The following is a 25346-nucleotide window of genomic DNA, read 5'->3' as shown; positions in this document are numbered from 1 at the left end:
CAGTTACACAGACATTTAATTCTCCCCCCAAGAAAAGCAGAATAAAGGTTCATGAAATAGCAGAATGTATTCCCACTGCAATAGAGAGAAGGTCTCCTATGAAAAATAGCTATTAATTTCTCTGCATGGAGTTCATGTTTTGTCAATTATCTGACAGCTTGGTAGCTACTTAGTATCTTGCAGTGACATGAACATCTCAGGTCCCCTGTCCTTCCTGTCACCAGGCATTAAGCAATGACTTTCATACAAATGTCACAAAAGTCAACAGCTTCGACTGTGGGCTCGGCTCCAAACTGGCTCAGACCGTGGTGCCTGGGAATGAAGAAAATGGTTAATTGAAAAAAAGAATTCCACACTTATATCCTCTTGGCTGATAGGACTTCAGCAGACCAACAGTCTTCTTGAGCTGGCCCAGAGACGCATGTGGACAATTCCAGAGACAATCACGCTCTTCTATTTTCAAATTATCTCACATTCCAGTGCTAAATCCCAAACTGCAAAATATCCTTGTCTTAATTTTACAAGGTTTTATTCAATTCATTCTTACATTTTTAGCAGCAAAACACCTGAGCAAAAGCAGTATTGCAGTAGGATGCAAGAATATGTCTTTGAAAGGTTGACATGGAGTGTGAAGATTAAGAAAAGGCAGAGAAAAAAGAACAATAGTTTGTGGCTGGATTTCTACTTTCCACAACTGGAAATCTAAAAATAATTTACAATGCTTTATTTTTCTCACTAAAATTGAACACTTAATTCAAAGCTATTAAAAGAATAAGTAGAAAGTGAAGCATCTGACAAGACCAAGCATTGTATGCATGTTAGGAATTAACCATGATGATGCTGAGAATTCACTACCCCAAACACCCTCTGCTCTGCTCCCTAAAACCAAGTCAGCCAGGAGCTCTGGACTCCACACAGCTGCTTCAGCTGCAACAGCAGTAACACAAAACAGTGATCAGTCTTCAAGACTCCCATTTGGGAGAAATCTTCAGGATTTTACTTTACACTGTGTTGTCTTGAAATGGGAAACACTAAGGAAGTATTCGAAAAACATGCATTTTCTCAGGTGCCAGGGATTGGTACAAGCAAAGAGCTGAGGCTGTTGCCTTGCGATAATAAAACCTAGGTGATAATGATGATTTGGGGTTTGCCAGACTGTGCCTGCCCAGGTGAGATGGGTGAAGGGGAGCTGGCCCACAGCCCTGAAGCAGAGCTGGCAGGCATATAGAGCTTTGATGCTGGCACCGTGGGCATCCAGCCCTCTCCTTGGCTCCAGTGCAGACACAGCCTCAGCCGTAGGCCAGTTAAGGCTCAGGTTTAAAGCAGACACCTCCAAAGTCCTATCACTATTCTCATGGTATTATTGGTAGGACTTAGAAGCCTGTGAGATTAAAACTGTATTACCTTAGGGACCAGGCACCAGCCTACCATCAGCTGGGCGCTAGCAGCGACGCAGCGAGCTCCACTCATGGCAAAGCACTGAGCGCAGAGGCTTTTGGTCTTGGGCACAGGGAAGAAGCAATGCCTGTCAGTCTCTGTGCAGTGCTGTAGCCACACAGTTGTCTTTCTGCTCAGCCAGCTCCTCTCACCCACACTGAGCCTTAATCTGTGACTGGGATCTCAAGGATTTAACAAATGAAGGACTCTGAGGAGCTCTCTGGTACACACACCAGGGCCCCTCCCCAAGCAAATATCCTCCTCAAATATATTTTTCTCTGAAGCAGAAAAGATCCAGAGAAATACCGTGTCCTGCAACCAAATGCTTGCTGGCTCAGTGTCTTTACAATGAATCTATATATTGTCTCTGTGCTCTGTATTGCATAATTATTTTACCTCAGAAGAGCAGGAAATAAGATCCTCTGAGTAACACATGCACAGAGGGTTGGTTTGTGTACATCTGCATGATTGTCACTCTCAGGATGTCTCATTTCACCTTGTAACGGAGCCGTTTGGTGTGACAGATGCACAATCCACCTTTTTTTTATGTTCAGCTGGATTTATTACTCCAGAGAGCTTTAAATCACAGCAGTGATGTGTTATAACACTATTTGGTCTACTGAAACAATAAATTTTTTGAGGAAGGATGTTTTGAAACCATAGAAATAGGACTCCAGACATGCAAGTTCAATTTCTCACTTTGACTTCCAGAAGTGAAAGCACCTGGTCACTCTTCTCCCTGCTCAGGGCTGCACTTCTATAACGAAGAACTAAGAGGCATGAAGAGTTTTTTAAACAGTGTATTAGAGGTTGTGCTGGTTTAGAAGTAAACCAATAGGAGAAATGAACCCAACTCAAGAGAGATTACAAGTCAGAGTTACAATTTATTAAAAAGATTACAATAAATACAGTGATACAGAGAAAACTGGTTTTAACCCCCAAGGACAGATGTATAACCCAGCACCCTGGGACAAGAATAGAATGGGGTTTGTTAGCCCCTGGGCTGAGCACCACTTGGTCCCCCTGGGGGCAAAGTAAAAGGAAAGGAAACCTGTTGGTCCAGATGATGGTCACAGTCCTGTTGAAGTAATGATCGCAGTCTTGTCGAGAGTGGTAGTTGGAGTCCTAGTGGACTTCTGGTCCTCCTCTGGAACTAACAAGTGGTACCAGAAGTCCCAAAACCCCAAGATTATATATGCTTAGGTTCAGTACCTCCCCCAGGGTGGGGAGTTTCACAATGGGTGATTTAACTCTGTGAGTCATGGGATAACTCTACTTTGGAAAAGCATTCTTTTACTAAAAAAATTTAAACAAAAAGTAACTAGAAACAGAACACAGCTCAACTGCTGGTCAAGCAAAATGTTTCAAAATCATTCTCACCAACTGAAAAAAAAAATAATTGGAGAGCTTCTCTTTCATCTTGCTGCAAATTTTCCATGTGTCCAATTTCCAATGTAGGTACTGAACCAGGACCCAATCCCCAAGTACTTGCCCAGTTCCACCTGACATTCTTTCTTTCTCTTAAAAGGGAGAGTTCTTCTGGTTTCATGTTTTCTTTTACTCTCTTTGTGAGCATACACATGTGTTCTTGTGTAAACTGCAGAGCACAGCAGGGCTTCATGGTGATTTCTGTGCACATTCATGATACAAATTATACCCTCTTAGAGTTAGCTAAGGCTTTATTCAAATATATTTATAGAAAATATCCATATGCAGTGTTATCAGAGATTTTTATGTAAATGACTATGCTAGTTGAAACCTTACTAGAGTATGCCATTTGCATGCTATGGAGTGAGTTCTTAACATGGTCCTGGCATGATTTGTAATGACAGCAGATATGGTCCTAGCCACTCTATATCAGGGTTACATTCCACAGAAGGACAGGCTGTCCTGGAAGCAAAAGTAAGGACTAAAAATAGTCCATGTTTCTGGATCCAAAGCAATGAATCCAGATTCTTTCTGCATTGTCTTTTATATAAACAAATCTAAAACAGAATTTCAATAATAGGTAAAAAAAATAATTCTGAATGTCTGCTTCGATTCTGAAACTGCACACAAGCTTTCCTTGATTCCACTCACTAATAAATTAGTGCAAATGTTTATGTCAGTTAAAAAGTAGAGGAGAAAACTTGAGGAATTGGAATGGATTCTTCAGCAAGTGATGAATTTCTCTTAAAATTAAAATCCCAAAGGCCGTACATTTGATATGAAGATTCCTAGTTGACAGGAGGTATTTTAAAGGGTAATATTCTAATTCAGTCAAAGAGAATTTCAATAAAAGAGCTTTGGACTGCTTCACTAAACATCTTCTTCCAAAGCAAAAGCTGTGCTGAGGTATCATCTATCAAGATATGCACACATGTCCTCTCTTTCAGGCTTGCTTTGATCTGGAGCTCTGCTCTACATCCATCTTTGTAAATGCAAATTCTTTGTTCCCTAATTTTTTCAAGGCCACTGTGTAATTTGCTCTGTAAATTTAGAATCACACCTCATGCTGGAACGGATGAAAGCAAGAAAATCTCCAAAGAGGAATGCAAACATGTAAAATCCTTCAAAGGGAGGGCTTATGCTACTCTGAAACAGTATCTTTCTGGAACTGCTTATTATGCCTCTAACTTACTGTGTTCCTTCCCATTTAACAACAGGAGGAAACAATTCAGCGGGCACGGGAGGAAGATGAGAAGAGGAAAGAAATAACTAATCACTTCCAGGGCACACTGAGTGAAATCCAGGCTCAGATCGAGCAGCAAAGTGAGAGGAACATGAAGCTCTGCCAAGAGAACACGGAGCTGGCAGAGAAGCTGAAGAGCATCATTGACCAGTACGAGCTGCGGGAAGAGGTGAGAGCAATGCCGTGGGTATTGGAGGAGACAGGCAGCAAACCCAGGGAAAGCAGAAGGCATTGCCAGCAGCCTATCTGCCCCACCAGCTATCATTCAGGTGTCTCACAGAGGTAACAAGGATAGTCCTCACCATACTTTGCCCTCTGAGTGGGACTATGCCTGTAGCAAGCCTGCCAGGCTCTGCAGCCATGGAGTTGTATGGGACAGCACCCCGCCCATGGCACCCATGGCAGACTTGCTACTGTGTGGAGAGGTGCCAACTCACACAAGCAGCAAGGTGTGCCAGCTGTCTGCTAAACTGCCCACGGCGCCTCATAGCTCCCCCAAGTCCATGGGGACATCTCCCAGCATCCCTTTCCTCCTTCCTGCTAAGCTCCCACTGAGCACATCCCAGCTCCCATTTTTCTGAACGGCCTGTTCTGCTGGTGACACCAAATATACTTTGTTCCCTCCAGATACACTTTGCTGAGAAGAGCTCTGATGTAAGTGATTTGACCCTTCCCCAAAGCAGAAAATTAAGACAACAGATAAAGGAGGCCCTCTGAAGTTGAATAGATTCTTTTCTTTTTTTTTTTTTTGCAGACACAGTGCTCACCATAAGATTTAGCAGATAATAGACAGATGGGAAATTATTCTTTCTGTAAACATTGGAATTGGTTATAAAATTTTGACACAAAAATCTCCATCCTCCATTAAAATCTCAACTGCCTTTTTTTTTATTTTATGATAAATGCTAACAAATATCACAATGGGTCTTTTTATTGTTTTTAAATACATTTACTGTGAGCCTCAGTGCAATCAGACAACATACTGAATAAAACATAAATAATCTGTCTTTACAATCTGGAATGGCTGATACGATACCTGCGTTTCCAAATCTGTTGAATCATATATGAAGTCATATACGGAATGAAGGAAGTGTACATTCCTGTCTTATGGTTTGTATGAGAAGAAAATGTAAACCAGAGGGACACAGAATATTTGCTCCAGCAACATTTATGTCCTGAAGGTCACCATGGAGCTAGACATTTTACAGTCTAGAGGAGGCCTCTGGTTCATCTGGTCTGATCTCCAGATCCCAGGCCCTCCATGCCCACATTGTGCAGGTGTGGCCAGAGCAAAGGGGATTGTATTTACATAGAGGATGGCATGGGCTGTGCACCTGTTTCCAAGTTCTGTAGGTGTGATTTACACATTTGTTCACACAGTGACTTGGATCCATAGGCCATTGAACAGCTAAAAAAAAGTGTGTCCCCAGCATATTTATTATCGATGAGCAATTATTTGATCTTCAGTCATATTGGATTATAGTAATGACTTCATATGTAGACCATAAAACTGGCAAAGATGCTAAGGCTTTTTTTTCCCCCTACAATAGGTCAAAATTGATAATGTAAACCGGTTTCCCTTCTCATGCAAAATCTGTCACAGTTTGTTCTTATTAGAGCTGTGATTTTTTAGTAATTGCAATAGATTGAGTGTCTTCTTGTTTTGCAATATTTTTGTCTTATAAGTGTTCTGGTTAATAGCTCTACATGCATAAGCATGAAGGTCTATGTAGATAATTAAACCTACACATTCAGCAGAATTTATTTTCTTACAGCACCTTGATAAAATATTTCAGCACAGAGAACTTCAGCAGAAACTGGTAGATGCCAAGTTGGAGCAGTCTCGGGAAATGATGAAAGAAGCTGAGGAGCGACATCAGAAAGAGAAGGAATATGTACTTGTCGTTCTAATCTGTCTGTCTTTTATCTAACTTTAACCAAAACAAGCCCTGCATGCTATTTCACTAATATATTGATTCTTCAGGTCCAATCTAGGATACAGTAGCAGAGAAGTTTTTATAGCTACCATCAATGCTTAATGCAAAGGAACAGCCTCTAAAAGGCTGCTTCCATTGGCATTTACAGTTTTAGAAGCAAACTGCAGAGCAGTAGCTTAGAGTACAGGCTGCTCTAGCTAACTCACTGTTACTATGCAGTCGATTCATTGTGATGTTGGGTAGGTGATGCCATCAGTTTTCAAATGGCTCTGGTATTTGATACTCCATCTCCCCACAAGATAAATGCACACATCTAAACAATCAGAGAGGAGAACAAGAACATGGCTGAAGGCCACTATTCTCCCAGGTTCGGAGCCTCCCCAGGCATCCTCCCGCAAGTCCTTCTGTGGAGGAGTCCACAGGAGCTGCTTGCTGTGATAGAGCCTTCCCTTCTCAGTTCCCCTCCCTACATTGGTCTGCCAGCCCACCTTTCAGGCAGGAAGGGTCTGGATCTGCTTAGCAGCCTTGTCTGCTCTTCCTCCCTATCTGGAGGAGGGGACCTCTTTATCGGGGGGATAGGGAAGAGCAGATCCAGGAGGGATGTCACTTGCAGGCACAGCTGGGATCAGAAGACAACACTCCTCCATCCGTAGTCTCACATATTTTATGACTCAATCAGACCAAAATTAATTTTGTCAGACTGTCTGGTATTTTCACAGCAACCCTCACATCTACAAAGGATTGGAGTTCAACACTGACACATAGTACCTCTTCTCAGCAGAGGCAACAGCTGAGACTACTCAGGGGGAGTGACAGGTTCTCATCAGCTGGAAGAAAGCTTTAGTTTTCACCAGTCCTCCAGCTAACTCAGGAGCAGCATGAGAGAGCTCTAAAGAGAGAACATTTATCCCCTCCCCATATCTGAAAACAGATATAGTAGCACAAGCATGGCTAATAAGTATCTTAAAATATAGACAAAAATGTGGGGTTCTGATTCCTGGGGTTAGAGTACAAGCAAAACACAGCAAACACTTCTTACCAAAAATTGCCCATAAGAGCATTTATCCTCTTTCTTTGCACTGATCTTGTGGCTGGAACACACACTCCTGCTCAGCTTTACTAGCTGCTAAAGAGGGCAGGTGAAGAGGGTCTGGGACTTCTCTGTGTGCAAATCTGCATGTCACTGCATGACATTTTGATTGGTCCAGCTGAGTTATTCCTTTTCACTGTGAAACGTACGTAAAGCCAAACCCCAAAATTCCCTTTGTGACCATTGATTCTTGGCAGATTTAACCCCAAGAAACATGTCCAAGAAATCACTTGCAATGGCAAACCAAATATGGAACTTACTTTACTGCTGTCACTGGGAGTTTTGCTACTGACTACCAGATTTCAGATACTGGGGAAAAAACCCTCAAAACAGAAGATGTAAAAGATGAGGCATTATCTCTGTGGAAAACTGACATACATAGCCTTGTATCAATGATCTTTCTTGCTGTGTCTCACAGAATATGAGTTTTGGGGATGCTTGTTGCCTGTGACTGACTGTGTTTCTAGTCAAAACTACTTTGTGTAGATTATCCAGAACTGGTATGCACAATTTCGGTATTTTCATTTCCTTTTAAGTAGCAAAAGTCATCACTGTCTACAATTGAGAGTGGAAGATTTTCTTTCTGGCTTTGCTGTATGTATGACTAGCACCTCTGAAATAACAGGTTCAAAAACAAGCTATAAAACCTTTAAGCAGTGGGTGTATAATGGTATGTGCAGTGTACAAAGAATGTTTTTCACACTGTCCAAATTAATGCTTAAAAACTCTGTCTTTGAGGTAGGCTGGTAATATATAGCTAACATCACCTCAGAGCAAGGTAGATTTAGCTGAAGAACTTAAGTGGCAGGCCAAAAGCCATGCAATGAGTCAAAGCACAATTAAGCATGTCACGACTCATCACAGGTAGCCCAGCACACAGAAAGCTGGCCTACACTTGGCTCCCACCTCAGTCCTATTGATATGCTCTTAGCCCCACCCACCAAGCTATTGTGCTAGTGTCTGTGGGAGTAACGTATATGTATGTATGAAATTAAGGTGGTTTTGATGGAGTTCTCTCATTTCACTGTAACTCTCTCCAGCTCAGTAATGTGCAAAGTTAGAATGGCTTTCAGAACCTTTCTCTCCATAGCATTTTCTATATCCCCATGCATGACTTTTGCTGCAGGTTTTTGCAAATGTTCTTAAATTAAAATTATTGTATTCTTTTACCTATTTGATTACTCTTTGAAGGCTCACTTTAATATCTTCCTAGGCAGTTCTTCCATGTAGGAATCTTTGCCCCTTTGCCCCTTAACTTCTTTAAGTCAGATAAAGAGAGATGTCCCCTCCTGCAGTCTCTGTACATCTCAGCAGGCAGGTCCTCTCCCTCCTTGCACAATTCACTCTACACATGCATCCAAGAATGCAATTACCTATATAAGCAGCAATGGTTCATAGTGTGTGGCCTCCACAAAGGGCCAACTTGACCTAAGGATGCAATTTTATTATCATCCTGTAACTGGTCAGAACTACCTGGATTTCTTCTCCCTACCATACATTTTTAGCACTTGTAATACAAACTTTGATGTGCAATTAATCACAGTTTAAAGCATCTGTGGCTTTCAAGTATATGACTGCAAGGCATTGATTAGATTTCTTCATAATTGGAATTTACAGAGTCTGACAGCAAAAAGGGAAGCTTAATTTTCTCTAAGCCAGTCCCTAGATGCATGCCATTAAATGGGAACTGGTCCTTTTAGTCCTGGACGTGATGTGACTGTCTGGGTCTCCAGCAGCTATCATAGCTCTAATAATAGAGTGTAACATCACCACACTTCACTCAAGTGCTGCTTTGTAAACACCACATGCAATATTTATTCATTTTTTATACTTCAGCCTCCTTGTTACCACTTCACAGCCTATTAATAAATGTATCAGTTCTGATTCGTTTTCTCCCAGCTTGGTGTTTGCAGATGACCTCGGGCTGCATATAAACGCATACTAATTTGAGCAAGGCTCTCTGTGGCTTGCTTCCACTACAGAATAGTTTATTAACTCTTGGATTTTTACTGGCTGCAGAAGCTATGTGGGTCAGTAAGAGAGAAGAATTTCATTAACAGGCAAAAGAAGCAACCTTCCTTTGCCTTCTCTGTCCATCTGTTGTGCTGTGGCAGAAGACATGGCGCAAGACATGGGACCTTTTCATTATTCCAGTCACACTGGATATGAAGGTAACCCTGGCTGAGATTAAAGCAATACAGATAAAAGACCAGTTCTTCAAAGTAATGACTGGCCTAGGGACTGCGTAGCTCTGAAGGTTTTCAAAAAGGTTTTCATTAAATCATTCAAACCCGATACCCTATAATTCCTAAAAAAAACATAAACAAGTAGATATTAAAGAAAGGTGAAATATAGATATCCAGATCTCATCCAACTCTAAAAAAAAATCATTCTTTTTATGTGTGTGAAACCTACCCTCTTCCACGAAAATAAATGCATGGACTGAAACTCATTTAACCCAGGCCCACCCATATCATCTCTTTTTACTGGCTATGACACAACCTATTTGAAATTTTAGTCAATAAGATCTAAATTCATGAATTTTATTTATTTCCACTGAACCAAACATCAAATTAAGTTCTCAAAATAAATATTGAGAGGCAGGTAGAAAACAAATAGAATGTGGTATTTCTTCATACAGTACATACTTTAGCTGTAAAACATTCTTGTCTAGGAAGTTGTAGATGGCAACAATTCTGTGAGTCTATATCAAAGGCCAAATTGATGGAAGAAATATTTTTCTAGAGCTTATAATCCTTTTTCCACAAATAGATGGAGGTAGTCAGCATTTTAGGGTGCATCCTCAGCTCTCTTGCCAGGTGGTATATATAGTTTACGTGTGTTATTTCCAATAGAATGGTTAGAATAAAGGTTTTTACTGGGAATCAAACACATTTTCTGCATGTGGTTCTATTCACCTTTCATTTCCAGTATAAGAGTAGGGTCCACTGATGTACACAGTCCTTTTAATTTTCAATATAATTTCAGAGCCCAACTGTGTTATTTTAAATCCAATTTATAGTACAATTTAAGCACAATTTAATCAAACAGAAAAAAAATCTTGTGGTAACTAATTTCTTTATGTCTCATTGCTCAAGTTATCATTAGCATTCTTTTTCTAAAACCCATTTGGCCTGACTGGTAAACACTTTAAAAATGTTTGGTAGGCGACAGGTATATTTCCTCTACACTTCGCTAAATGTTTCCTGCTTTCAGATTAAACCAACTGCTAAAATATTACTCTGCACTTTGGAAGTCCTAACTCAGAACTGTAGCCAGAAAAGGTCTCCGTACACCTCATTCTTACAATTCATTCAGCCTCGACCAACCCTCCTCTGGTCTATCTGAAGCCTTCATATCAGAATGTAATTTTGCCAAATGCCTGGGAGTAGGGAGTTACATCTTCCCAGGAGCAGCCAGGAATGAAACTGCAGTCAAGCTCTTCCTGGGCTGCCTCCTTGACCTAAGTGAGATGTTTATCATGCTGAACTGGGATTCTCCACTTATCAATGCAAATAGAGCCCAAAGACAATAGACAGCAGCAAATATATGGCCTTTACTATGCATTCCCTTTCTGAAAACTTGCAGATTTTTTGAGGCATGTCTGACTGTGACCATGCTACGTCCTGATCATTAATGCAAAAGGGAGTTTGCCATTCATTGGAGAGCAGGAATTTGGCTGGAGCTGTGCTGAAATGAATGTGCCAGAAAGCATCACAACCATTCTCTAGAAGTCTGGTGAAGATATGGTTAAATACCACACTTTTTATAGTCCACTGTACTGCACACTTAATTCAAAGCAGTTTTTGAACTGCAATTCAAATGTTCTTTTGGAAACCAAATGGCCCATCCCATGTCTCAAGTTAACACTAAATACCCTGTCTTGCCTAACTCCTCTAACTACATTCACCTGAAAGTTAGATCACTCCTTATTACAGCAGCAGAGGTAGATATATGAGTAGCTGGAGAATGAGGATTTCCAACTGATAAATTAGAGACCTAACAATTTTTCTCTCTGCTGCCCAAAACACAGCTCCTGAACCAAGCTGCAGAATGGAAGCTCCAGGCCAAAATGCTAAAGGAGCAAGAGACTGTCCTGCAGGCACAGGTGACGTAGGAGAGATTATTGCATGGTGTGCTTTTGTTTCCCAGTTTTTAACTCATGAGGCCCATTCCAGGTAAAGTATCCAAACTACTTTCTGTGTATTCCTTCTACCCTCATTCTACATCCCATAAACTATTGCAAAGGAAACAGGTTATTTTCAAGCCAGCTGTAAGGTAATGCCCACAACTGTGGATCATACTGTGTCATGCAGTTGCTTAGTCTGTAGAAGAAAAGGCCCTGGGGAGACCTTTTTGCAACCTTTAGATATTTAAAAGAGGTTTATAAAGGTGGAGAGAGACTTTTTACCAGAGCATGTGGTGACAGGACAAGGGGTAACAGTTTTAAACTGAAAGAGGAGAGATTTATATTATATATGAGGAAAAAATTCTTTACTGTGAGAGTGGTGAGACACTTGAATAGGTTGCCCAGAGAATTTGTGGATATCCCATCCCTAGAAGTGTTGAAGGCCAGGCTGGATGGGGCTTGAAGCAACTGGTCTAGTGGAAAGTGTCCCTTCCCAAGGCAGGAAGGACCCTAATCATTCTATAGTTCCATGATTTATGAGTGTTTACAGTATTCAACCACAGAACAATGTATGTGCCTTGGCTTGGTTATACATCATAACTACCCTTCAGGCATGTTTATAATCCAGCAAAGCACTGGAGTACATGCATATCATGAAACATTTACCAAACTGAAGCTGATGTGCTCATGTGCTTTTCTGAACTGGAGTGTGAAGGCACTGTTTTCATTAACTTTAGCAAGAATTCTGTCTACTAAGAGTTCATGCAAAGGGGTCACTAGTTTTAATTGTAATTTGAAACTTTCAATAAAATAAAATTACTTGCCAAAATTACACCAGGAGTCAGGCTGGAGTGAAAGGTAGTAAAACCAAGAAATAGGCAGTATATACTACACTTTGGGAACAATGCAATAATCAACACTGAATAGTCGAGTGAGACCGTGAATCAAGGAGTGAGAACACTGGATGATATCCTGGACTTTCACATCAAAAAGAGAGTATTGGTAGATTTTCCTAGACTTAGAGAAAGAGTCATGTAGATTTATCTTCTTTGAGCTGTCTGTGAGAAAGATTAGCAGAAGCTTGAGAAGGGTGGTGTCAGTCTTTCAGCCCCTCTTGCAGCTGCCAATCTCCTCACTCATCAGGAAGCCCTCTCCTAGCTCTTGCTCAGTGCTAATTATACTGGTAAGTTGTTCCAGCTTTCCCCTTGCAGATGGTCTAATTGCTACCTGTTGAGCAGTCAAGAAATGCTAGTGTTAAACTGATAACCTGGAAATGCGATAAGAGGGGTTTGGTTCTTCAACTGTTTTTTCAAGGGTTAAGATAAGCCAGTAGCACACGGAAGAACATCATATAAACTCCTGCTGACACCAGTTTGACAGGTTCTGCAATCAAACCTCAAATGCCTCCAGCTGAGTCTGTCCCAACTGCAAACCCGCTCCTAATTTTCTCAAGGTGGTTTTAATTAAACTTTTATGTTCAACCAGAAAAAAAGGTTTTTTTATGCAGGCAGACCTCTGTAGCCAGTTTAATGAAACTGAAGGTATTGATAAAGACTAGAATTTATTAAGCATACATTTGAAACAGTAAAATTGTTTTTAGAAAAAATCTACTCAAACAAGTCTGCAAAGGCATTGAAAATACATGTGCCCCTTTCAGAAACTTAAGTGATTCATTTGCTGAAATGAAACATACAGTTGTATATGGCTCAAGTGTGAGGGCTCTGTCACACATCAACCTCTCTTTGAAATTACTGGGAATAATAACACTATTAGTATTATTTTTGCTACTTTTATTATTTCTAGAATGGTAACACTGAAAGGCCTCCCTCATGGACCACATACCATCATGCAAGGTCTTGTGCAAGTGCCAAACAGAAAGGGCATAAAGAGCTCCTTGATGCAAACAACACAAAACAATAAATAGATGTTATGTCCCATCCCTGGAAGTGTTCCAGGCCAGGTTGGATGGGACTTTGAGCAACCTGGTCTAGTGAAACATGTCCCTGTCCATGCCAGGGATGGTCTTTAAGGTACCTTCCAACCCAAGTCGTCCTATGATTCTATGATTAGCAGAGGAACAGCTACATGGAAATGAAAAGACATTAGTCAGTGAGATAGGGAGAAGCCATAATATAACCCTCACAGAAATACCACTCTATTTTAGAGGAGGTGATGAGCACCCACTGCTTCCTTGAGCTGTAAGAAACTGCAGACATCATCTTCATACCAACCTGTCTCTGGGTCACATAGTGTGCCTGAGATGGCCAATTCTGGTGCTCCAAATGGTGACAGGGATCTGGCACCAGCTGAGGGTTACACCCAAACTGTGGTGGTGCTTCCCAGGATGCTGCACGCTCTCCCCAGGTATGATGCTTAGGCAGATTATTTTAGCTTCATGCATTGAAACAAAATAAGATAGATGACAGCTGAGATCTTTAATTTTTGGTTGCCAGCATAGTGCAACCACTAGGCTACGGCAACCAAGAAGAACATAACAAGGCCAAAGGGGTGTCCTTGTAGAAGCACCCTCTCAGTATTCCAGTGCTGAGGTGCCCCCAGTTCCCAAGGCCTTGCACTGGTAGCAGCTCTACCTCTGCTCTCCTTGCCCACACAGTCAGGGCATTAGATGGGCAGTGGGCAGCAGCAGGGGGGTCCTCATCTCCCTGACCTAGGAGCACAAGTGCGTGCTCCTAGGTAGGGACAGCTCTCACAGCCTGTTCCCAGCCACCGTGAAAACATTCATTCATTACTCAATTTTAAGTTGCAGAAGTTGTTCTTGGTGCTATGGTGCTGCCTAGGGCCCCAGCTGAGGTCAGAGCTTGCCCTGTTCAAACATGAAAGGTTTTTAATTTAATTAAACAAAAATTGTAAGAGAAAAGCAATGACAGAATTGGGGTGAGCTTTTTTAAGGCAATGGGTCTGGACTAGGAGCCTCAGTTTGCTGACTCCCACCCCTGCTCCCTCACCTGGCTTTGAGATGCTCAGGCATTTCCTCTTAGAGCTATGACATCGATTCCAAATGTCTTACTTGATATCAGTGTCCCACTTAGGCTGTGGCACTTGGGCTGCTAAAATAAATCCCTCGAGTTTTTTGTTTGCGCCTAGGTTACAACTCTGGATACAGCTTTCTATAAATACACACAAGCTTCATGTCAGCTAGCTCTGATATTGGCACCACAGAGAACTCTGCGGAGATTAACCTCCCATGTCTTCACTCACCTTGGTGGGGAAGGGCTGCAGCCAGTGCTGTGTTCACAGCCACCGGGGCCATAACTACCTAGGTTAAACTTAGCTGGAACACATCCACAGTACAGTGCATTTATGGCTGTGACAAGGGGGATCATAACAACTAGCTTAAATGAGCATAATACATAATATAACCATACCTGATTTCAAAATCAGAATTAAACATGCTCCACCACTAGCAACGTTTTCTAAATCTTCTTTTCCTCAGTAATTGCACAGTAGTATCAGGGGAGAGGATGAGTTGACTGGCACCACAACAAAAAGAAAGCTCCTAACTAATCATTTAGCCAGCTCCCTGCCAGTGTGGAGAGGGTAGCCAACCTCCACTCAGACGTGAGAATACTGCAGGCTGTTCTTGAACCTCCCACTGCCCTGCACCTACCCTGCCTCAGCCACCACATGTTATGTCAATCACTTTTTCTAAGAGCTGTCAGGCTGGACAGATGAAATGTCTGATCACCTAAACACTGCTGGGGATGCTTTGGCACTAGAAGGAAGTGAATAAGCTGAAGATGGTCTTCCTTTCCAGAGGACAAAAAACCAAAGAAGCAAACACAAAAACGCCCAAAAAAATCCCACACCAGAAAAAGTGAAAAATGAGAAAATCGTACAGAAAAACTAACTTCAGATCTTTAGAACTCCCTAATGATTTTAGATATAAAAAATAGGTATTACTGACAAAATACAGCTACTGGTGAATTTTCACATGGCTGCCAGGTATACACTGACAGTACAATATGGAGCCCTAATAGTCTGAAATGCTGGCACATTGCAACAGACCTTTCTTCTGCTCTGCTTCATGAAGTGAAGTGAAACCAGCAGAAAAGGCCAGCTGGAGATCACTTCTTCTGTTTTTGCTGGCCTTGCCCACAGCTGCAGTCCACATGCAGGCTACAAAACAGAGCTGACAAGGTACCCTCAGCTTGCTCAAGCCATGGTACAGGGATGCATCTTGAAGTAATATAGTGCAGAATCACAGTGGTGTGAAAGTGAAGGGTGGGCTTTGCTTACTGGTGGGGTGAGCAATGACACTCCTCTTCAACAGGGGAATTCAGTGAAGCACATCGAGCACTGCCTTTGCAGCTCCAGGCCATAGCCTGAGCCACCAGGCAGAATGATGGAAGAGGGGAAACTCTGGTTGCAGCCTCATGTGGGGATGCCTCTCCCCCAGCTCACTTGGACATCGGAAGCAGCATAGCCAGGGTAGCACTCAGCTCCTAGCCTGGCTGGGGGAGGAATCCACAAGGCAGGTGAACAGCTGGGCAGCCAAGTGGTACTGAGCTCCTCTGCTAAGGCCCATCAGGGCTTATGCCCTTGGGTTAAAGCAGGGGTTTGGTGATGTCTGCATAGTGAAGCAAGACTTAGAGCTCAGGCACAGCTCATCATCATGCTGGCTCTCACCTTGAGTGAATCCTGTTGCATGGTCCTGCACAGAATCAGTGGTTGGACCAGCTCAGGTTAGTTCGTGTCCATGGAGATGGGTCAGGGATCAAACCAAGGGAAATGTTTCAGAAGTCTCTATGTCTAGGGAATTATTTTGCTTCTGGATATCCTGTGTAGAAACACCATAGCTGGAACATTCAGGAGAATAGGGCATCCACAATTCCCAGGTCTTTTAAAAATCACTTGCCTGGGTCTTTCTATTCTTACTCAGTGTACCTTTCTGCAATAGTGGAATCATAATAGCTTGCAACCTTAAAAAGATGTGTTCCCTGATGTTTGTGCTTCATATTCTCCAAACAGAAGCTAATTTCAATGTCCAAATGCAAAATTTATTTTATTATCTTCTACCAAAGTAGAAGTTCACTGTCCTGGAGATTCTGAAATTAATATTTTTTTTTTCTGTTAATGCAGATCACTCTGTATTCTGAAAGGTTTGAAGAATTTCAGAAAACACTGACCAAAAGCAATGAAGTGTTTGCCACATTCAAACAAGAGATGGAAAAAGTGAGTAGTAACTCATGCCTGGAATTTGTAATTGATACTTTCCCTTTACATTTCTCACTGTAATAATTGTACCTGAGATAGGACTATTTCTTCACATTTTGAAGAAAAATCTCGTCAACATTCAAATAAGATTTGGGACACACTCAGCCACAACTGACAGCAGCTTAGATTTCAGCTCTGCAAGCTGAACATTTCATTTTCCCTTTCAGCTAAAACCAAGATTTCCTGTAAGAATAAACACTTTACCTAAAATCTAATATGGTGGTTGGGTACAGATCCCTAAGAGATACCAGAGGGGGAGTCTGGAGCCATGTTTGTCAGACCATATCTCCAGGAGTGCTCAGAAGCTTCTGGGTGACTGACACTGGTACAGAGAGCTTGACATAGGCTACACATCTTTCCACTGGAGTACCTAGGCGGAGCTGAAGCCCACCAACACCTTTTCACTGTGTGGAAACAGCCCACACAGACTATTTCCCTGTAGCTGGGGTTATGAATTCCTGTAGTGAATGGGAGTTAAAAACCAAGCACACCAACGTGCTATACCTGCTTTCATAATAAACAATGATCTGCTCTGCCACCAGGGCTCAAAATCGTCATGCCCTGATCCAAGCAGTCTCTAATGATTCTTCACAGAGTTCAGTCAGAAAAACAAAGGGAAAAATGGGGCTATTTAGCTAGTGGTATGTTTTGGAGGTAGTATAGAGGTGACTAATCCAGGGGGAATGTCCTTGGCATTGATGGTCCAGAAGATGCCAGCCCTTCTTTACCTTCCCAGCAATCTAACTCTGTGGTCTGGTAAAGAGACAAACAGAATGATTCCTCCATTTCTTTGCCTTTTGTTTTTGTGATAGTTTGTATGCTGGAAGATAGCTATAATCAACTGGTCCTATTTTAAGACTACAGACTAGAGGCTGAAACTTATATGGCAGCTACTTAAAATTAAATCCATCCCTTAACATAAATTATTACCTAGCACAGACACTACGGCTGCTGGTAGCAGAGTTATGAGTACAGCCAAAGACTCAAATAAAATGGCTGCCCTATTTTCATCTGCAGCATGAAATTTTTGTTGTGATTCAGCTTTTCTTCCTGCTTCTATAGATGACAAAGAAAATGAAGAAGTTGGAAAAGGATACTGCTACATGGAAATCCAGGTTTGAGAACTGTAACAGAGCATTACTGGACATGATTGAAGAGGTGAGCAGTCTTTCTCATCTTAAGATGCGTCTTTTTCCCCAAATAAAGCTTTAAGTAGGAGATAAGATAACCTGACACTGCCAAAAGTCAGTGAAAATTTTATTTTTGAATCTAAGGGTCTTTTTTTAAAGCTACCTTGATAATTAGATGTCTTTTGAGAAAAAGACAATCCCAGCTGCTAGGGCTTTTAGATTGTGCAGACATTCACTACGTCCATGAGAAACTGAATTATATAACTCTGAATTTTAAGTGCTCTAAAAATGGGTAATTGTGAATGCTCTCCCAGAAAGGCCAATTGGCATTAGTTGACTTCACAGTACTTTCTTTCTGCATGAGAGCATCCATCCAGAGAATTAATGTGTTCTAGATAATGAACTTTAAATTCACACCTTTCATTAACTTCCTGTTTAGGCAAACTCCAAGAGTACAAAGCAAGTACTGAGTCTCACCATAGTTTTAAACATGTTGTCCCAGGGGCATTGCAAAGGAAGTTCATAAGCACATTGGAACTCATTCAAATAAGATAAGAGACTGCCTGAAGTTTCACCCCAAACATATGCTGAACTTGGACCAGGTCTTTCTGGTTAGTTTTGTAGCTCTGTGCTATTACTGTTTCTATTTTTATGGTTTTCTGTACCTCTTGTTTCCTCACTGGGTGTAAAAGCAGAAATTGTTCCAATTCAGGCTGCTCTCATAGGACCCAGAAGCAAAACAAACAAAAAGTAGAATGCAGCTTGTTTTCCTCCAAAATTCACACCCACACCAACCAAAAGTCCAGGTAGATTTTTGGCTGCTTATCTGTATAGATATCCAGTATGTTTTTCCACCTCTACAGATCATCAACAGGTATTCCTGCAAATATTTTTGAGTGAAATTGATCTGAATATGTATGGAGAATGCTAATACACCGTAGTAACAGGGATGAATTTCCTCTTGAATCTTTGGTCCAAAAGACCATAGTTATTGTAGAGCAGTTGGTGAAAGCCAGCCACCTGGCAGCATCCTGTGAAGGCTGCTTAGGTCTCAAATTGTTTCCTAATTGCCAGTTCTACTAATGAACCTTTGTCTGATGTCTTTGACTACAGAAAGCCATGAGGTCCAAGGAATATGAGTGCTTCGTGTTGAAAATCCAGAGACTAGAGAACCTTTGCCGTGCTCTGCAGGAAGAGAGAAATGAATTGTACAAAAAAATAAAGCAAGCACAGTACCCAGAAGAGGTGAATGGAAATGGCATCTTAGAAGAAGAAGAAGAAGAAGAAGAAGAAGAAGATGCTGATACAAGCCCTTCCCCCTCTGAGCAGGCGAGCATTGAGCTGCGTGCGAGTGACAAGAGAATGCTGAAGGAGCTGGCTGAAGGTTTCCGTGTGTCCCACAAGGCAGAGGAGTCCCTCCCAAGCAACAGCAGCAATCCAGAGACCTGTGACACTCAAAAGTGTAATGCTGCCCCAGAGCCAGAACTCCCCGCTCCTCTCACCCCACAGTCAGAGTCTGGGAAACACTGTGAGCAGCCCAGCACAAGCACACCAATACCCACTGAACACATGCCAGCACCCACTGAAAGTATGACAATACCCACTGGGAACATGCCAAAGCCCACCAAAAGCATGCCCGCACTTCCAGGAAGGGTGCCAATGCCCACAGAAAGTGTGCCAATACCTCCCAAGAGTGTGCCAGTATCCACTGGGAATATGCCAAAACCCATTGAAAGCATGCCAGCAAGCCCCGAAAACATGCCAACACCCACACAAAACATGACCCCTCCCCTTGGGAATATGTCAGTACCCATGGAATGTCCACCAAAAGCTACAGAATATATGGATGACTCAGCAGATAGACCTGTCCAAGGTCAGTTCGCTGAGCAAAGAGGGGACGCAGACATGGAAGCAGTGGATTGAAGACACTGGTGTGTCCAGACTTGTCATCTGCAAACTAGAGCTCTGCTTTGTCCTCTAAATAGATACCTTTTTTTTTTTAAAGAAACAAAAATGTGGGTGCTAAAACACACTCACATATCTGAAGGCAAATGTAATGCACTTCTCTTTGCTACCACTATCCAGTAATAATGAGTCTGCAAATTTTGCAATCCTTCATCTGCTTGAAGTATAATGTTTTCTTAATGACAGGAAAATACAATAAAATCACGGGATCTTTTTTTTCCCAGGCATGATGAGTCATCTCATTCAGCAATATAATTTTAAAGTGTTGCAGTTTGATGTTTCAAAACCCATTGCAATTCACATACATATATTTAAAGACTCATCATTAATTCTATCTATTTGTTTTGACATTGTATAAAAGATGGCCTACTTGGACATAAATTTATTTTAATAAATGAGGTGAAAGGAATCTGTAATTACAAAGTAAAATAGTGAAATGATTGACGTGGTCAGCCATATCCAAGGAGTAGTGCAACAGCCAAAGATGAATTTTTGTAAGAGGAAATGACCGATCAGCACTGTGGCCTAAACATCCACCAGCTTTCAGCTTTACCTTCCATTGGTCTTTTCTGCTCAGTGTTGTAAAAGAGGTTTTGTTTTCCACAGAACTATAGGGAAGAGGAGAAGATCTTTTATAGATTCCCATAAAATAACTAAAAACAACTGAAAAGAAACTTCCAAACTGATGGCAATTCCTAAGGTAGGGGGTCACAACCCCCTTTCTGCATCCAACAGAAAACTGCTACTTTGTCATACTATTTGAGCCCAACAGTGGGGATTATGGCTGTTTCCAGCTCACAAATGAGGTCAGAAGTTGGCTGCAGATCCCAGTTTCTAGGCAAGGAGCAGAAAGCAGACCAGAAGACACCAAGATGTATTCCAGAGGAAAACCCTGAGATCATGCTTCTGGATGGTGGCATCTCTCCCAGTTACAGCAACATGAACCTATTCACCACAGCTTCCTCCTGGCCCTGCTGCATGTGTTGATCCTCCCAGGAGAAGGGCAAGGACACTCACTTGTCACCCTGTTCACTGGAGCAGAGCACAAGTAAATAGCCCAGAAGCAAATAGGTATCAGGAAAGCAGGAATCCTTTTCACAGACACTCCCAGGCACTGGCTACATTCTTATCCCCTCTCTTGTCTAACCGGCTCTTCCTGTATGCCTGCCAACACACCATTGCTTATTAATGTAGCCACCTTGTCAGAAACTGGTTGATTCTAGCGCCAAGAACAGAGATGAGGAAGGAAGGCGACAAGAGAGGGTACCAACCCAGACAGCTGTTCATGGTCTCAAGCAAAGAAAGTAAGAAGGCTTTTTGGAAGAAAGTTGAAAAATCCTGTTGGCACATTTCTTGTTTCTCGTCTCCTTCTTCTGAATTCAATCTAGGCCTTTCAGAGTCTGAGCTGGATAGCTTAAGAATTTGAAAAGGGCAATTAAACAAGATGTTCAGAGGCCAGAAAAGGAAATGTTGCAATCAAAGAAACTTATGTTTATAGACAAATCCCAAGAAGACCCTGAAGACAAAGTGACTTATTCAAGCCAAGGTTGAGATACAGGTGAACCAAGAGGAAAGATGTCATCATTTGCAGACCCTGGGAAATAGTGGGCACAGAGCCCTTCCAGCATGCCACCCTCCAAAAGTGGGGTTTGAATCTTTGCTTACTGCCAACATGATCCACACCTTGGCTCAGTATGTCTATCTCTGCACTGCCTGGCCCAGCCTTTTCAAGAGCTAACTCTTGGAGTATGCCGAGCACGAGTTGCAATAGCCTGTTTGGATATGGCCTTACGAGTAGCTATTATGGCTACACTTTTCAAATGTGGATGCCTTATGTTAGATAACAAGACCTACAGGATTTTTTTCAGGTCTTTAACCACCTGAAAGTAGATCATTCAAGTCTTAGTTACCTTAAGCTCCTTTTATAAGCAGTGGAGAAGAAAAGGAATCTTTTGAGGACAAGATATTTCACAGTAATACTGGCATCCAAGACAGAAGGAATTACTTTCTCTCTGAAGATGCCATGTCTCTTCGGATTGTAGAGCCAGTTTAAGACAACTAGCTTAAATTTAATATGTCTCTGATTAGGTGTTTAAATTAGGCAACATGAATCATATCAAATGTTCAGATTCAAGGCACTAAGTGAATGGCCATCTCTGAAAACCAAGCCAGTTATGTGCCTGTGAAAATGTTAATCTATAACAAATCCTTGTCCTAAGATAAAAAGTTATATTCATACGATATACTTTTTTTTAGTTTCCATTGACTTAAGTCTGTAGAAATATAGTTTCCATTACACGTACAAGTTTTGTTTGTTGTTAGGGTGACTTTTAAAATTAATGCAATTGATATACTTGATGTTTTAGGGTTTTTTTCATTCTTGATTTTGCTTGATTCTGCTGTCATTTTAGTAATTACCTGCATGAAACCAACTTTTTTTCTTTAAATAGGCCCTTCTTTTTCTTCAAATAGCCTTCAGTTGTTGAAGTTTTCTTATACAATCAAATATTCAATTCAATAATAAGGGCCTTGTAACTTTAAGTTGGTTCCATTTTACACAATCATTATGGTCACATCTTTAATTATGTAATTGTTGCTTTATACCTTCCAACTTCAACAAGCAGGGAGACAAGGATCCTGCAGATAAAAACTTCCTACATAGTTATGATTTATTCTTACAGCATCATTCCTCCTGAATAATTACACAGCCTTCTGGGAAAATCACTCCCACTCTATTCCGCCTTCCTCATTTTTGCCCTTGTCATTCTAAAACTGGAGTCACATATTTGTAATTCCTATTACTTTGTGAGTTTCTACCCACATACCTGTTGCTTCTCTTCTTTAATACCATGTACCAACTGCATTTTATTCCTGCAGTTTCCTCCTCATTCTCAGTGTGTACATGTAACACTGAAAGCACAGGAGAGTGACCCTCCCAGCTGTTTGTTTCAGGATTTGGCTTCCTGTGTTTGCAAGACGGGAGAAACAAATTGTAGGGAAAATCCTGGCTGATTCGAGGCTGCACAGAGCATTTAGAGTCAAACCATGGGGATGGTTTATGTGTAAACTCATGGTCTATAGAGGCTGGAGACTCTCAGCAGAGGTGGAAAATCTATACAATTTAACCAAGCACCTGTTCAAGCAATTTAACCAAGACTGGAAGATTAAACCACCATCACAGGTTTCTGTGTGCTAACCTACTTTCTCTCATTCTTCTTCAAAATTAATTCCTAGCCTTCTCTTGCTCTTTTCTTGCACTGGTACCCAATATAAAACTGCCTCTGCATAGTAGCAGTGTCCTTGTGAAAAGCCTTTGGGATGGCAGTCTGCACAACAGCTCTGCTGCACTTCCCTCAGGTACCTCTGCACTCAAAACACAGAAACCCATGACACTTCTGTGGTCATTTGGAGGCAGTAAGTAGCAGTGAGACGTGTCTTCCCAGTGTTCATCGCTATCGTCATTATCTGTCATTATCCTACTGATACTGCCAGTCTCATCAGTCCTGGTGTGTTCTGTGGTTGCCTCCTTCAGTCTTGCTTTTATTTCACATAGTTGTTCCCATACCACCAAGCACAGATTTGGGGGTGAGGAAAGGTGATGATAGTAGCTATTTCTTCCTTACTAAACCCAGCCATTGCTGCACTGCTTCCAAATCAGCAACAGTCTTTATTTGAAAAAGTTGCAAGGAAAGAACAAAAATATTTTCCCTTTCTGTATATCTAACCTTTTGTTGCCTCAAAAATCTGACAGCTCCCCTGCTGAACATGTAAAATACAACATCTTTCAATAATCAAGAATTTTTACATATATGAGAAAATTTTCTTGATGACTGCTAAAATCACATTCATGACACTAACATGACACCTCTCACCTAATTTCTGATCCTGAGGCAGACTACAGAACTGATAAATCCAGTTGATGAGAGATTAGTAAGAAACAGATGATCTGTTTCAGTTTAACTTTTCCCACAAAACTGAACAGAAGTAGATACAGGCATGGAATATACAGTCCAGATGACAGAACTGCAGCAATATTGCAAATGACCCGGAACAGGGACATATGGTAAAATACAGTGAAACTTTCATTCTAAGCTTCACTATTAATGTCATCTTTAAATTCACTTTGTCAATCACATTGCAATCAACTGCATATGTAGTTTCATGCTCAGATTCACACCACCTCTCTCTTTGCAATGAACATCATTGCACTCATCAGTATTGAATTTAGACTTTTCTTCTTACTTATCAGGAAACAGCAGCAAGAATTGTTCTTCATCTGGGCCCACACACTACTCCTGTGTTGCCATTCATGCCAACATCCACCCATGACCTTTGCTGAGACAAGGGGGAAGCACCAGAGACAGAGATAACCCTTCCCTCCAGGCAGCCTGTCCAGCAACACAGCACGCACCAGCTAGATGAGAGAGTCAGGAGGACAGGAAGGGCAGACACAGAGAAAGGGTGTTTGCTGCGCTGGTGGTCTCCCCTACCCCTGAATCTTTTGCACTAACATCATTACTACTGTGCAATGCTGTTTTTTCTGCTTGGAAAATACCTATCGCACCCCTGTCAAAGATGCAGGAGGAGACGATGATCATGGCTGTGGGAGGATAGTGCTGGGCCAGTGCTCAAATCCCAGGGAAACCCAGAAATGTCAACATGCAAAGCCCCCACTGGCTCAGAGCTTCACATGGCTGACAGCTCAGGCCACCCTGCAGCCTGGCCGCTTATCACACTTGACCCCATGCAGCAGGTCAAGTGGTAATTGCTTGTGGGCTGCAGATGGCTGCACAAACCATAGGTCAGCTCCATCTCCACAGGCATAGTGAGGGGCAGTGAAGGGTCCTACATTTTGGTCCTGACTTTGAGAGAGGAGTGGCAAAGAAGATGCCAGGACACCCATCATTTGTGAGCAAAGTAGCTTCCACATTTTTTCTGCTATTTAGAGATATTCTGAAAGAAAGGGCATACAAAAAGTTAAAAGAGGTGATAGCTCAGAAATAAGCCCAGAATAATGTACTATATCTACATCACATGTATATGAACAAGAGTCTAAAGGGAATGCTCTTTGCTCTTACTCAAGGGAGCCATATGATGTAAGTTTGCCCAGACGGAGCAGCTGAACTCCTGTATCCAGGCTAGGGAAGTTCTGGATTTACCCTGAGGATGCCACAAAGGGATGCATGTACACCCATTCGTGTTGCCTCATGAGGTATGTGCTCTTTGTCCTATAGGATGTCACCATAAAGAGGGAACAACCGTGTCATCCTCCTTCCCTGTCACAACTACTTGCAGCCCTGTCTTGAAAACTGGAAAAAGCTTTACATTTCACTGTATTTGGATACTAGCTTTTTTTTTCCTTTATGCATCTCTGATTTGAGATTGCTTTCCCTGTTTATCCCAATGAAAGTATTTTTATGCCTAAAAGAAAAAAAAGGTAGAGGTTTTAGTGCAAGTTTAACCTGGAAAACAACCAATCTTGAAAAAGAAAACAAAATATTTTTTTTTTGCTACTGTGGTTCTCAAAAATGGCTTATTATGGTGTTGTGGTACTACCGCTTCACTCACTGCAGAAGCTGAGAGGAGCAGAGGGCTTTTGAACGTCCATATGTCCTCACACATCAGTAACACTCAGGCCACGAAAAGCCCTTCTGGCAGAACACTTATTTCACATCACTTCCAGTTTGCAAAGTTGGGCAGTTTTCTAGGCAAAAAGAGCTACCTCAAATGCCAGGCTGTGGCAGCATCTGAG

The 25346-nt window shown here is 41.7% G+C and overlaps 1 protein-coding gene across 2 annotated transcripts in view; it reads left to right on the top strand.

The window, feature by feature from the left end:
- The window catches only part of TXLNB (taxilin beta), a 36552-nt gene extending 13775 nt beyond the window's left edge, over positions 1-22777 (top strand). Inside the window, exons 5-10 of one of the 2 annotated variants that reach the window (XM_027669961.1) lie at positions 4083-4277; positions 5905-6003; positions 11169-11243; positions 16365-16457; positions 17562-17657; positions 18743-22777. In XM_027669961.1, the coding sequence (XP_027525762.1) occupies positions 4083-4277; positions 5905-6003; positions 11169-11243; positions 16365-16457; positions 17562-17657; positions 18743-19552 (1368 nt within the window). In that variant the 3' untranslated portion in view covers positions 19553-22777. Of the gene's footprint in view, positions 1-4082; positions 4278-5883; positions 6004-11168; positions 11244-16364; positions 16458-17561; positions 17658-18742 lie in introns of both variants that reach the window. The other variant, XM_027669952.1, reaches the window with a different exon arrangement.
- The last annotated feature ends 2569 nt before the right edge of the window (positions 22778-25346 follow it).

This window comes from Corapipo altera, unplaced genomic scaffold (genome assembly GCF_003945725.1).
Source record: "Corapipo altera isolate COAL_440 unplaced genomic scaffold, ASM394572v1 2b, whole genome shotgun sequence".
In the NCBI taxonomy this organism is placed as follows: Eukaryota; Metazoa; Chordata; class Aves; order Passeriformes; family Pipridae; genus Corapipo; species Corapipo altera.
Note: the sequence above shows the minus strand (reverse complement) of the source record. Positions and strands in the feature narration are given on the sequence as shown.